General features: G+C 32.4%; 1 protein-coding gene across 7 annotated transcripts in view; it reads right to left on the bottom strand.

Moving 5' to 3' along the window:
* Positions 1 to 701: 701 nt before the first annotated feature.
* Cnot4 (CCR4-NOT transcription complex subunit 4) overlaps positions 702 to 15,849 on the bottom strand; it is an 89,334-nt gene continuing 74,186 nt past the window's right edge. For all 7 annotated transcript variants that reach the window (XM_075374133.1, XM_075374132.1, XM_075374139.1 and 4 more), the window contains one exon: positions 702 to 1,063. In XM_075374133.1, the coding sequence (XP_075230248.1) occupies positions 1,056 to 1,063 (8 nt within the window). In that variant the 3' untranslated portion in view covers positions 702 to 1,055. The remainder of the gene's footprint in view (positions 1,064 to 15,849) is intronic.

Below are 15,849 nucleotides of genomic sequence, written 5' to 3'. Positions count from 1 at the left end.
ATGTCACTGTTAGTTTATATGAATGCTGGAGCAGATTGTGATTTTTATGTTTCAGATGGTGTTACTAGCAGGTGTTAATTTATCAGCCATGATGCAGGCATTTTCTATAATTTTGAAAATTGTGCGATATTTTAAAATCGCCGAAGTTTTTTAACAGTATAATATTTTGTATATGTTTTACACTTACATCAAATATTTTATTTCAGATTAAAACTTACCTTTACAATGAAATTATAACTAATAATGTAGAAAACCTTATCAAATAAATATATTTATTGTTTTTATATTTTCCAACATATTCCTGATGTTAAGAACAAAAAAATAGTGTATTGTAATGAATTATTGTTGTATTTTATTTGTTTAATCGTATGCTAAACGCTAAACGAATAATAAATATTGTATTATCTTAAAATTATCCTTTGTTTCTTTTTAATTCAATTAAATTATAACATGATCAATTATTACATATTTTACAAAAATAAATAAGATAAAATATAATCATAAAAAATATTTTAATTATGTAAAAAAAAAAAATTAATAAACAAAAGTAACAAAAATGGGTTTGGACAGTACTGACGATATTTTACTTTTTACAATTCCATATCTGAAAAATATATTATCAAATATGTGCAATTTGCTTGTTAAATTAACTGTAAAAAAGTAATTAAAAAGATAATTATTTTCAAGAAAAAATAACGAAGTAAATTTCAAATAATATATTTATGCATCTTTAACTGTATATGTAATATCTATAAATATATATATATATATTTTATAAACAAATCTTGAGGCCATATTTTTACTCATTAACTGATGACAAGATTTATTTTATTTTTATCTTGTTGTTCCGTTTGGCCGCTAAATAAAAGATATTTGTATTTTTCATTATACAGTATTAATAGCTGTTACAATAACAATAGAATAATAATAATCATAATAATAATAGTAGTAGTAGTATTGTGAATATAATATAGATTATTATTATAATATTAATAATGTTTAAGATTACAACGAGACGTAATCTGGCTTGCCGTTCCCCTACCATGGTACAGCTGTTATAAATCTGTAAACATAAGAAAAAAAAATTATTACTAAGACTATAATAAACCATTGTAAATATTACAATTGCCTACAACACAAATTCTGCCCCTCTAGTAGCACAATATGAGGAACAATGTGAGCAGTTGTTGGGGTTTCTTGAAGGCCCTCAAAGAGCCTCTGCTGCAGTGGCTTGCAGGGGAGTGATCCCGAGGCTTAATGAATTTAAGGCAATGTTCTCTGCATGGATTTGAGATGCTTGCCTCTAAGCCAACTGTACTCAAGGAAGTTATAGTTAAAGAATCAGTTTCTGTCCTGGTACCAGCACCTGTGCTTATTAGGGCGGAGAGGAAACTACGCCTTGGTACTTAAAGCTAAGTGAAGCAGAAGACCAAATTAGCCTGCCAGAAGCCAGAATAGAAAGGAAGGCTCCACAAAAACAATTAAAAAATAATTTCAAACTGCCCTTCAGGGCAAGAGGACAAATTTGAAAATTAGCAACATAAAGATATTAGGAAAGGTTTGGTTGTCGTAATGGATGACAATCAGTCATTTCAGAATCTTTCGTTAGTAAATAGTTGGGAGGTCATGGTGGATCAGAAATGTAAAAGGAGTCATGGTCTATGACATAAATCATCACACGTAGTCAGTGTCTATGATATAAATCGTCAAGGAGGTTGTATCTCATATGAAAGCAAACACAAACTTGAATGAGGCGATATTCAAGTCAGAGTGCAAGTTTTTGTTCAAATCTGGTAGATGTGATGCCCAAAGGTATCATGGTACATTTAAAGTTGGGCCTACTACTCTGTTTAACAAGGGTAGGTTTGTGGATTTCTCTTCTTGTAGAGATACGCTGATATTTTAAGTGTTGTAGATTTGGTCATACAGCTAAATTCTGTCAATATGCTTCACTCTATGGGCATTGTGATGACGAGGGTCACAAGCCTTGTATCTAAAAAGTCTGAGGCTCCTAAGTGTGTAAATTGTAGAAAGATGTGCAAGGATTGCAAGCACTTTGTTGATAGTAGACTGTGGTTGTTATTTGAGAGCTGTTGAGAATTTTAATTCATTGAATGGTTAAATTTAGACAGATAAATTCTCTAGGTGCTTACATTGCTCAGATCAAGTTAGATGGAATAGTTAAATGGAGGTCCCTCGATATAATTCTTCTGCAACATCCATATATGGTACAGGGCGATCTTTCAGGATTTATTGGATGGTAAAAATTTTATACTGAAAGTAATAATATGTCCGCAGTTCTTTGTTGTAGGACAGGGATTGTTTTTTGAGGCAAGTTTCTGATACTAATCATGTTGCTGATAAACTTGTTATTGAGGTCTGGATTCCTACGTTGTCAGTTCATATTTTCAATATAGAGATCTCATTGAGGAACATTTAGAAAGATGGGATAGGATTCTTGGTCTTGTTGGTAACTGTCCTATAGCGCTAGGTACTGATATACATACAAGTCGCTTCTTTGGAATTATAGATGATAGTGGTAAATTAGTTGAAGGCTTTGTTACGCAATATGAATTAGAGGTGTTTAATGTTTTTGGTTAGTTACCAAAGTAAGCTGGAATGACAGATGGAAGTAGATTGTTTGCTGGAATGAATACTGATATTACTGTTGGCAGGTATGTTCCTGGTAGGTTGATGTTTGGTCTGCTATTGATGACTGTTCTCATGATCGATTAATTACACAGGGCTGCGATGGTTTTGTTTTTTTAGTTTTTGATAATTGATTATGTAATTTTTTTGTGCTGAATCCCAAAATAACATTTTTTTCCATTATGTTCAGATTTTTTGCAAATTGTGAAAATGTGATACAATAAAATACATATAAATTTTTTTTTATAATAAATTAATGTAATACATTCAATTTTTTGGCTTTACTATCCATTCTTATAGCTAAACAGTTGAGTGATCTGAAGAGGAGGGGTCTTTAGATGAAGAGGATGATGAGATGATGGATCCCCAGGGGGATCTCAATGCCCCCCTCCCACCAATCTTTGATCCCTTAATTACTAATGAAAGTTGTCACAAAATAAGTTTATTTTTATTTAATTAATTTTTGTGAGGTCCATCATGCCTTTGGAAACCACTCCCCCTTTTCAACCACCCTTAATGATGATGTATGTAAAATACTTACAATTTTATTATTTCACGTGTCAAAAGTTTCTTTGGACAGCTTATACTCTGCTTCGCGCCTTTCCTTCTATGTTCTCTACAGAGTTCATCTCAATGTAACATCCAGCAATAGTCTGCCATCATTGTAGTAGTCCATTTTCCTAGATACTTCCTTTCCATTATCCTGATGAAATCTCTCACCCATATCTTCACTAACAGTACCCAGATTTTCAGGAAAATAGTCCACATGTGAATTTAAGAAGTGAATCGCCAAGCTCATGGAACAGCCTACATTTTTGTACTTCTGCAGCATGTTCTCAGATCCTTCTTATTGCCCAGAAACTTGATTACTACATCTTTAGAGGCTCCCCAGGTTTTTTTTCTGTGACTTCCATTTGTTTCCCAAAATTACCATCTTTGAGAAGTTTTCTAAGGTCAAGACCAGTAAAGACACCTTCTTTAAGTTTGGCGGTTGATAAGGCTGGAAATTTTTCACAGATGTATTAAAACATTTACTTTCTTTTGTAAAGCTTCATCAAGCCCAACTTGAAATGCACAGGTGGAAAGAGAACTGTATTTGAATCTATGAGAGATTTTGGAGTACATTTTTGGTTTCAGGTTCTAATGAAGCTCTTTTTGGCCAATCTTTCAACAAGGAACTTTGTGTATCCTCCTTGCTGTTCTAGGAGCACTGATATTACTTTGAGATCACCGTACGTAATCCACTTACGATTCTTGCATTTCATTTTATAGAGAATGAATTCTAAATTATCATAATCCTCTTTTAAATGGACAGAATGTCTGATGGGTATTGACTGATATGTATTTTCACTGTGAAGAACAACTTTGAGTCCTCCTTTGGATGAATTTATGAACTGTCCAACTGGAACTTTCATACAGACTGTTAAGTGAGTCAAAAGTCCATGTACTTCAGTGCAGAAGACCAATTCTTCTTCTTAAAAATATGGATGAAAATCTTTTTCTCTGTACCTGAACCAGGAAAATGGGGTGCCAGCTGCTAGCAGGTTTTTCTCTTTCAGCCTTGAATCAAGCAATTCTGAATTTTCTTTGGCCAGATGTAACTACATTTAGTTCAGAATGTGAATAAAACTCTGGTGCACAGCTATCTCCGGGGGGTTTGTACTCTTTGATGTTATCTTCATTTAAATCACTTGTGAAACCGTCTATTTCTGGTGGAACTGACACTGGTACGTCTGGACCATGAGGAACCAGGCGTAAAGTGGATGGCATATTGGACAGATGATTCTTTTTTTATTCTTCAGTGGTGTGATTTTGTGGCTCTTGCCACACCACTGGAATTCCAAATATCAACGCTTCTTTGTTCATTCTTTGACCACCATTTAAGTTCTTTAGCACAAGTGTAGTAAACTTAGTGGGGTGCCCAAGTTTTGTCTTGATCTCCTATTTTCACTCTGAAATACATGAGGTACACCTGTTGATCGAAACTTTTTATATTTATTTTTTGTCTTTCCACCATTAACTCACCACAAATGTAACAAAAAGAATGCAGAATTTTTGCAGTCTCTTGAAGCCATTTTAAAAATGATAAGTTTGCTATTATAGTATTTTAGGACCCCTGCTCCGAGTTGTTGAATTTTATTCTTTGATGCGGGTGAGGTTATACAGTGGATGCCACATCATCCACGAGTGGATGATGACAGGCTTTTGCTAGTTAAAGGAGATTCGAGTAATGAGATTGAATTCAGTATCTAGGTATTATGCTTTATGAGAATCTTTGATTCAAGGTGCACTTTCAACGTGCTGCAATAAAGGCTTGCTCTGTGGTTTTTCAGTATTTGGAGAGCAGTTCACATCAATCGGGGCTTAATTTCAGAACCATGTGTATTAAATATAAGGGTGAATGCGAAGCTATAACGCTGTAACTGTCTGGGCTAATTGAATGAAGTACAAATGTTATAGGAATATTTTTGGACAGCCCAGCATCTCCTATCGTTGTCCGTGATTGGTGCCTGTAGGACTGTTTCTCGATAGGCGGTCCTTGTCATTCCTGTTTTTAAGCCCATCGATATCCTTGCGATTAAGTGCAAATTACGTTATGATGCTAAGATAGGCCAACTTACTGCTGAGCACACATAAGAAATAGACGACTAAGGTTTCCATTTATGGCAGGTCAGGTAGACTATCATCTTATGGCCATTACATGCATGGTGTTTTTCCCGATGTGAGAAATATGAAGGTAGTTAGGGGGATTTCCCCCAATTGGCTAATTTTTTCTGCACATGGTGCTTTTTGAGAGAGGTTGGTCAGATTTGGTTTTATTAATTCAGGCTTGAGTCTGGAGTGCAGGACCATTGATGATGTGCATCATGTCTATATATCTGCCCCAAGAATGAGGATGAATCAAATATAAATGGTAATTCTTTTATAAATTTATTGATTGATAATATATGCAATTCATACCTTCATCATTTCTCTATATATTCTACACGATCTACACATGTTTGCCAACAATTTCGAAGCATGAATATTTCTTGTTCATAAAAAATTTGAGGGCAAGTTCTCAACTAACTGCGCATGCTCCTCAATGTCTTCAATGTTTTCTTATCGTTCCCCTACAAACGATTCTTTCAAAGGTGCAAACAAAAATTATTCATTGGGGGGGAGGGATCTGTAGGGAGGGTGCTTGCGGGTTTCCCAGTGTGCATTTTTTCCAATTTATCCCTTCTCAAAATCGTGGTGTAGGGCCTGGCATGGAGAAGGATGACATCTCTGATGGGCATACTTCACCTTTTGTTTCGGTAAGCGGCTTTTGTTGACTGTAGCAGCTGGCAATAGTAAGCCTCATTCACCGTTCACTGATTGTGGAGAAAGCCAATGAGTAAAACTCTCCTAGAGTGAAAAAAAATCGTTGCAAGAACTTTTCTGGCTGACAGACTGATTTTGGCCTTCACTGGGCAGTCCTCATTCTTCCTTTGTCATTTTTGAACCCGAAGTGTAATGATTGACCCATGTCTCATCACATGTGATGATGCGCCTCAAAAAATCATTCCCTTTTTGCCAAAATCGATTCTGAAATCTCTCACAGATCTCTAACCTGACCTGTTTTTGATTTTCAATCAACAACCTTGAAACCCATTGTGCACTAATTTTTCTAAAGCCAAGATGATCAGTGATAATGGATGGAGCACTTCCATAGTTGATACCCACTTCTGATGTGATTTCTTCAATAATAAACCGGCAATCATCTTTGATAAGCTCTCGAACTTTATAAATATTCTTTATTTTTCTTAAACTATATACATTATACTACTTCTCTATATAATCGCCACATGAATTAAGACATTTATCATAGCGATACACCAGCTTCAATATACCCTCGTTGTATTCTTCTGCCGCCAGTCCATTTAGCAACTGATTAATAGCATTTTTAAGTTCATTCACTCATGAATTGCTTACCACTCAAAAATTCTCTCTATTTTCCAAATAAATGGTAATCAGGAACTAAGTCCGGACTATATGATTGGTAATCATAAACTTGCCATCCAAATGTTCTCAGTAAATCACATGTTGAACTCGCATTATCGTGCAGCAGGACGACGCTGTCAGTCAGCCGCCCACATTGCCAATTTTGAATGGCGCACCATAATTTACATAGTTTCGCAGTTGGCTTCTGCATTTATAGTCTTTCCACATGGCATGAAATCAATCAGCACTATGCCAAACTGATCCCCATGAGATTGCAGCCATCAGTTTGTGTGAAAATGGTTGTGGCTTGACTTTTGTTAGTCTGGTTGGTGATTGAGGATGACGCCGTTCACTTGACTGTCGTTTTCTCTCTGGCGTGTATTACAAAATCCACATTTATTCGCCAATAACAATTGAATTAAGTAATCACCTTTTTCTGTGTAGCGAATCAGAAATTCCAAAGCAGATTCCATTTGAATTTTTTTTGACTTTCTGTTAAGACATGCGACACCCAATGTGCACAAACCTTTTGAAGCCTAAATGGTCATGAACAATGCGACCAATAACAGCTCTTGAAACATAAAAAAAAAGAAGGCCCAGGTTGAAAATTGTTGAGTGATGATCTTTTCTGATTTCATCATTGACGCGTTTCAACAAGTCCTCTGTGATTATCAAGGGCCTACCCAAACGATCTTCATAATGCACATTAATTCTGTTATTTCTAAAACTTTACACCATTTTTCGACATTTCTTTCATTCATTACATTATCATCGTACACAGCAACCAACTGCCTATGAATTTCAGCCAGCTTAACGTTTTGATGGTTTATAAAACATATGATTGTGTATTGCACAGGTGGCAACATCGATTTTCCTATTAATTTTATAATGAACTCACACATTATCAAAGATACTAAAACGCGATAACTTACAGACAATGAAGTGCATACATTACTAGTGTGGCCATGGAAGAGACAGGTTGCCAACCTTAGGGAGAGAAATTTCCCAGTGGTCTTTACTTTAGAGATATCCCTCATATTTAGTAGTAATAATTATTATTTATTAGTGCTGGTGGTAATAGCAACTACATGTTTAGGATTGCTACAATTTTTTGTAAACAGAACAATATGCAAATAGAAATGGAAAATATAATATATTTCTTACAGCAATAACAGTTACTGTATAGATATGAATATGGTGTAATATATCAGATGTGCATTTTACCTGATGGCAATCATTTTTAAAATGGACCATTTTTAAATAGAGTAATGAAAATGAGATAGACAAAAGGATTTTTAAATAAATAAAGATTTAACATAACTGGCAAAATGTGGTTTAAATTAAGAGATACTAACTTCAATTTTTACTAATTATTATTAAATGCCAAAAGCATACAGTTACGCTGGACTCGGCATAGATCATTCAATTTCAGTGATCTATAAGAACCAGCATTTAAATAATAGTCATTGACGAAGACCATTTTTCTTTCTGTTCTAGGGCAAATACCCAAAAACAAACATTTACAATATGTACTTATGACAATCTTCTATTAACTAAGTGTGTGTGAATAACTCACTAACATTTAACAATAACTTAATAATTCAATAAAATTTGAATGAAATTTTGGTAAAGTGGATTTACCATGTGGTTTATCAAATTTTGGTTTTTTGCACTAACAGGAAGTATTTTTATGTTAAAGTTGATGGTAAGTAATATCTTGTTCTGTTCAGTTTTTTATAAAGGGTTATATGACCAATCTTAAAAACCAAAATATTGTAAATATTAAAATAATAATAACAGAGTATCATTTACTCTATTGGACTAACCTCTATTATAATGGACTACCCATATGCAGGTCAACAGTCTAATATTATGGAAACATACAACTTAAAGTTGACTAACCCATCTGAGCTGCTTGCTTATGCATGTAGCCTCTTTTAAAGAAAAAGAAATGATAAACAAACAAAGGTTGGGCAGCACACTTTCACTCCAGTTTTCTATGAGTTCTTGTACTTGTTAGTGCTTATTAAATTATGACCTATAAAATTGTAATTATGACCTGCAATTTCCATTTTTTTGGGCTGCTTAAAGAAGCCCTAGGAGGGCAATGATTTGAAGATGACGAGGAATTCGTGCGCAATTGGTTCTTGACGCAACCAGCTTCATTCTACGATGCTGTGATAAAAAAACCTTCCTTATGATTGGGAAAAATGTATTTTTAAGCAGGAAACTGTGTAGAAAAATAAATTATATTTGCATTTTATTTTTCAATAAATTAAAAAAAATAATAAAATCCTGTTTATATTTGATTTAACCTCATACAACATAAATTCACGGAATGAATGATTCGTTTTTTTAGCAGGAAATATTGATGAGAAAATGATGAAGAAAACATGATACTACTCTGATAATGAATCTAGAAGTTCTGCTCATTATTACTTAAAAAATCATGAGGGAGAAAACATACGAGTGTGCCAAAAATGTTTTAAAATGACTTTACAAGTTTCAGATGGGAGGATTGAGAGGGTTTTGCAATGAGATTGCCTGGATGGAATTTCAGGTTCTGATAAAAGAAGACTAATAAAAAACTTGAATTTACCTTTTACCTAATGAAAAAATTCAATTTGCTATAAATTTCATTATTTTATCTCATACACACGAATCACACTAAACTAGAAACAAAATCCCAAAAAAAAACTTCTTTGATCTTGGATTACTCTAGCCAAGTTGTACAGGCTATAAAATAAACACTGAATTAAAAAAATACTAACTTTATTAGATCAAATTTTTTGTAGAATATTAAAAAAAATTAATTAAATATTGAATTTAGTTGACCTTCCAAACATCTAATTCTTTTTTAAAAAAAATAGACCATATTACACATCACGAATTAAAAAAAAAAAATTAACTGTGAACTTGAAAGCCAACACATAAATATGGAAATGGGTTTGAATAAATAAATATAAAATATTTTGGTAAATATACCAATAATTATACTTATATATAAATATAATTAGTAGATAGAACACTACTAATTTTAATTTTGATTTTTTGAAGGAACTAGAATTTATGTGCATTTGTACGAGAAATATCCTAATAAAAAGATGATTAAACCTATTATTATTACATAAAGAAATGAAGTAACTAGTATAAAATGTTTCTTTGTAACAAGACTATGGAAGAATACTAACTAAAAATAGACAATTCAGATTACAGGTGGATATCAATTTGATGAAAGATAGAGAAACATAAATGGGAAATAGATAACAAAAATTACATAACAATAAACTAACTTCAAAGTGTAAAAATAGCCACACATGATATGTTAATGTATATAAAAATTATCTCCAATATCAACAAAGTAACAAAAAATAAAACGGCATACAACTACATATGTAAACACTGTTGCCTACTGCTACAATAAACTATTTTCTAATTGCAAAAGTCGACTTTTCGTATTAGTTTTTTAGGCCTGTTACTGTGTTTGGTGGTTATTTTTTTCTTGCTGTTTGAGAATTTTCAGTTGTATATATATATATATACATATACACACACGAGGTGCTACCCAAAAGTTCAGGGAATTTGAATTTTGTGCGCATACCATTGCTGGTATGACCTGCTGCTGCTAGATGTGGCTAACAGTACTCTTTGTGAATCAGTGTTCCGACAGCTGTGATGGTAAGAGGCTGCATTGTTGTTTTTCGTGTGGTTGTGTAACATTGTGTTTTACTGCTTCGGCGAAGTTCTAAATGACAGATTTTAAAGAAAAAAGAACCTGCATCAAATTTTGCTTCGTGCTTAAAAAAACTGGTGCAGAAACCCATCGCATGCTTGTGGAAGCATTTGGTGACAATGCTACGAGTAAAAGTAAAACTTTTTTGTGGTACAAAGATTCAAAGATGGACGAACGACAGTCGATGACTATGAGCGTTCAGGAAGACCATCAACAAGCGCAACACTGGAAAATATCATGAAAGTGCGAGAGGCTATTGTTGCAGATTGTAGACAAACAATCCATGTTGTTTGTGCAATCGTACAAATTTCATATGGGTCCGTGCAACACATCTTGTCGGACAATTTGAACATGAGATGCATTGCTGCAAAATTCATAACGAGACTGTTGAACAGCGACCAGACACAAAATCGCGTAGCTGTCTGTAGTGAATTGAAAAATTCAGCAAGAGATGACCCTAACTTCATCTCCAACATCATAACCGGTGATGAGACATGGATGTACAGGTATGACCCTGAAACTAAGCAGCAGTTGTCGCAGTGGAAGTCGCCAAGTTCACTGCAGCCAAAAAAGCACACTAAGTTTGCAGCAACATTAAGTCCATGATTGTTTTTATCGACATCAAAGGCATTATCCATAAGGAATTTGTTCCTCTTGGTCAAAATGTCAATGGGATGTTCTATTGTGAAGTTTTGAAGCGATTACGTGAAAGCATTAGGCGCAAACGTTCAGATCTGTGGGGTAACAACAGCTGCGTTCTGCACCATGACAACGCGCTTGCGCACACATCGCTAGCCGTTCAAAATTTCTTGGCTTCCAAAAAGACGGTAGTGATTCCCCACCCACCCTATTCGCCTTACCTTGACCCGTGCGACTTTTTTTTTTTCCGAAAATAAAATTTCAATTGAAAGGCCGTCGTTTAAACACAATTGAGGAGATTCAGGAAGAAACGCAGAACGTGCTTCGAACACTTACACCTGCAGACTTCCAGGGATGCATGGAATCATAGGAAAAACACTGGGATCAGTGTATCAATGCCCAAGGGGATTACTTTAAAGGAGACAGTGGAAATTATAAGTTATGGTAAGCTATTTTATTTTTATGGTAAAATTCCCTGAACTTTTGGGTAGCACCTCGTATACACACACACACACACACACACACACACATACAAATGACTATTAGCATTAGGTTTTTCTGTTATTGTGTTTGGTGGTTAATTTGTTGTTTTTTGAGTTAAATGGTTAGAATTTGAGTTCTACATGGTCAGTATGTTAATGAATTATTTGAATTTTCAGTTTATATATATATATATAAATAACAAGATTGCTGTAAATGAATATTACAAACCGACTGAAAATTCTGAAATTTTAGATAGTAGATAACACACAAATTTAATCCACAATACAGCAGAATATAAATGGTAAACAGACATGAACAGTAACTGAATAATATAATGATATTCCAAATAAACTCTAAAAAATCAAATGCAAACTAGAGTTAAATAGATGTAAGAAATGAAAACACGATGTAAGAATAGAAGGTAATGAAAAACAAGTTAGCAAAACCATTTTATATTAATTATAACAGTAATATGAAATAATAATGAAGGGCGACATATCTGCCAGTATGGTATTTAGTGTTTATTACTTTATGGAAATCTGTTTTAAAAAACCACATTATGTAATTTGGTTAATCAGTCTGTATTGCATTTTATGTTTCCCTCTGCTTGCTCATGCTTACTATATAGATATGTTTAAGTACACCTGTTTTATTGTTTGTAGACTCATTTATATTGATAAAATTTTTTATCTACTTAAAATTATCAATAACTGCCATCAAAATAATCTAATATATACAGACTTATCTTAGTGTGAATGCAAAATGTAATATTATGATTAAGCGTTAGCTACTTTTATCTTATTTCCCTGTTTATAAGAGATAAAGCAAAAAATGTCTATAATATACTACTTATTCACTCACTTTGTGAACAGTTTGATTTTACATACAGGATCAAAATTAATTTTAAAAACTATTCAATAGAGTATATGAACATCATTATTATAAAAAAATAAATTTTAACTGAATTCGACTCAGTTTCACATTTACTGTTTGCAATTATTAGTAGGCAATGACCATAACAAACAGTAAATGTGAAACTGCAGTTGGCATTTATCCTTACTAGAAATCTTCAACTTCCAAGAAGCTACTCCTTGAAACAGTTTAAGTATTGAAGAATAATCAGATGGTAAGAGAATATAATTGTCCTACCAAAGACCCAACAACATTGCTATTTATTAATTCAATTATAATTTTTTTCATATATAAATAAAATCAAGATTTTTAAAGATTCTTTTATTACTTCATCTAACTACTGTAATGATCTCCATACACAACTTATGATTTGTTTTATTTATCATGGCTGAACTGAATAATAGACTAATCCATTCAATCTATATTACTTAAAAGCCTTCAACCAATTTACTGCTATTTTATCAACTTGATTTCAATGACACTTTATCTATTTGTAATTTACTTCTTAAATTAATTAATTGAACACAAAAGACCAAAATGAAGATATAGGTTATAATTGGGATAGTGAAAAATAATAAACTTTGTGATTCAGGTAATAAATTTTCACAAAATGTTGAAAATGTAGAATTAACACAAAACATTGTAGAAGTGAGAAAGGGTGATGTGCTACCATAATAAAATATATATATATATATATATGTACAATCATAAACGATTTATAAACACAACTAACAAACTTTATTTACCCAACAACAGAAATATTTCTCTATTTCAAAAAAAATATCTCAATGGGCCAATTAAATCATAGAAAAAAGCATTTATTTCAAATCATTACCTAAAATAAAGAATAGTTTTATTTGATTATATAAAATTGTATAAATTAAAAGTTCCACTTACCAACAATTTTCAAATTTATTTGTAAGTAATTTTGGAGTTGCTACCCCATCATCAGGGATTTTTTATAAGATTTTAATTCAAAATTAATATGTACAATTATATTTAAATAAAAATTGTTACGTTCATAGTAGTCGGTCATCAAGATATAAAAAATAATTTATGCTTCAATAAAACTGTAACACCATGTCCGTAAGATGTTTAAAACTATTATGCTTAATTACAACTATTATTGCATAAATTATTTTTTATTTCTTGATGACCAACTACTGTGAACGTAATAATTTTAAATAAATATATACAATAAATAAATAATATAATATTTATATAAAAAATAATTATATTTTATAAATAATATAAAATACTTCATACTATTTAAATATAATTTCAATACTGCATATGTAATCAAACCTAACACTAGACCATGAAATGGAGAAAGTAACATTTTTTACAAATAAAAAAATATTAGCTAACATAAATGCCATTTTTATCAGAAATGATGGAAGTTAATATTATTATATTATACATAATGTATATATTATACATTTGATTGCAAAGCTTGAAATTTTAAAAGGATAATTTCTTTAATAACATATTCTACAAGAAAGGAAAAACAAACAGTGTTATGTAATATTAACAACATAGTGAGAAATAAAATATATTAATGTTATTTAAGAAAAAAAATTATATTTTATAGGTTAGCATCTAATTTTCTAACATGATACAAAAACATTGAGAACTAAGGTGGAAAGCTAACAGGGCATAGGAAATACCATGAAACAGAATTAAGACACAGTAGATTTGAATGAATGTCATAGATTCAACAACTATAGGAGGTAGTATGCGACTGAAATGCATACTCAACACATGGTATGTTGGGCTCAACATACTGTCCAACAGCAGATTAGATTCTTTTGATTATGCGAGGTCTGTAAATAAAGTAAAAACTGGTTCAGAAAAACTTTTTATTTACAATCCAATTATGCACGGATTCTATCACCTTCGAATAGTTCCCATGGGAAGCCATGCAATGCTTCAGTTTTCCCACTCTTCATAGCAGTGTTGGAACTTAGAGACTGGAATATCCTTCAGATGGTTGGTTACATTTTTTTAAATGTTTTCTACTGTTCCAAAATGGTGTCCTTTGATGTGGTTTTTAAAGTCAGGAAGAGGAAAAAGTTGCAAAGACTCAAGTCAGGTGAATGAGGTGGTTGAAATACAGGAATGTTTTTCTTTGCCAAAAAATCATTAATTGAGAGTGCAGCGTGACAAGATGCATTCATTGTCATGTTGTAGCATCCAGATGTCTTTGATGGCTGATCTCATGCAGGCAACTCTTTTCTGCAGTCTTTTAAGAATTTCTCAATAAACATATTGATTTAGTCTGTCCTGTAGGCAAAAACTCCTTATAGACAATGTCATTACTATCGAAGAAACAAATTAGCATGGTTTTGATTTGCTCATTTTTGGGATGTGGTGAGTTTGAAGTGTGCCATTTCATGGCGTTTTGTTTCTGGGTCGTACTCAAATATCCAAGATTCATCACCAGTAATTACATTTTTTTAGAAAATAAGAGTCAGCCTTCAAATTGGCCTAGAAAATCGTGGCACACTTTCACCCTGTTGTTTTTCTGTTTAACAGTGACGTTTTTTGGGACCAATTTTGCACAAAATTTTTTTTCATGTCCAATTTTTTTGTAAAAGTTTGATGGATTGTCGTACCATATCAAGTCTCTGATTTGCTCAACATTGTCGGACTTTTTGACGTTAACGGTCTTCCAGAGCACGGATTGTCTGCAACTGATTCCCGGCCATCTGAAAATGCTTTAAACTACTTAAGACTTGGGCTCGTGATTGAGCGTCATTTCCATATGCCCTTTTCAATTTTGAAAAAGTTTCAGTAGCATTATCACAGAGTTCAACACAAAACTTGATTGCACAATATTGCTCATAATTAGTATCACTCATTTTTTTAATTCAAACAAAAACTCGTTTCACAAAAAGTTTATTTACATCTCACGTGGCAACAATAGACTAAAAATATTAATACCTAACATAAATCAGCTGTTCATTTAACCATATGTTTACTAGTAACTTTGTAGTGTTACCACTTTGGCTGCCAAAAAAAAACTGGTCTCATGACTTTATTTACAGGCCTCGTAAGTAATAAAATTAACATTTTTAGAGCAAGGCTTGGCTTTAGGTATCTGTTCATGAAATGTTTAATGTTATGTAAGGAACCCAAAATATCACAAAAAACCGTAGGAGAAATACAAATATAAGAGAAATTCTTTACCTCCTTCATTTTTGATATCTTAATCTAAAATAATTTGTTTATATAATAAACAATAAGGACTTGCAAGATGAAAAGGAGCAATATTTATCAGATTAAAAAATATATGCTGTTAAGTAGAAACACTAATATTCTTTTAATAAATTACCAGCAAAGAGTTACAAATAAATTATGAAGAATAAGATAGGTTGATATAGTTTCTCAGGTTGACCCAATCATGATCTGGTTAGTGGTTGGCTTTTTGATAACAGCTAAAATTAATATACCAATTAACTTGTTTC

Source organism: Lycorma delicatula, chromosome 8, assembly GCF_047948215.1.
Source record: "Lycorma delicatula isolate Av1 chromosome 8, ASM4794821v1, whole genome shotgun sequence".
NCBI classification, from domain to species: domain Eukaryota; kingdom Metazoa; phylum Arthropoda; class Insecta; order Hemiptera; family Fulgoridae; genus Lycorma; species Lycorma delicatula.
Note: the sequence above shows the minus strand (reverse complement) of the source record. Positions and strands in the feature narration are given on the sequence as shown.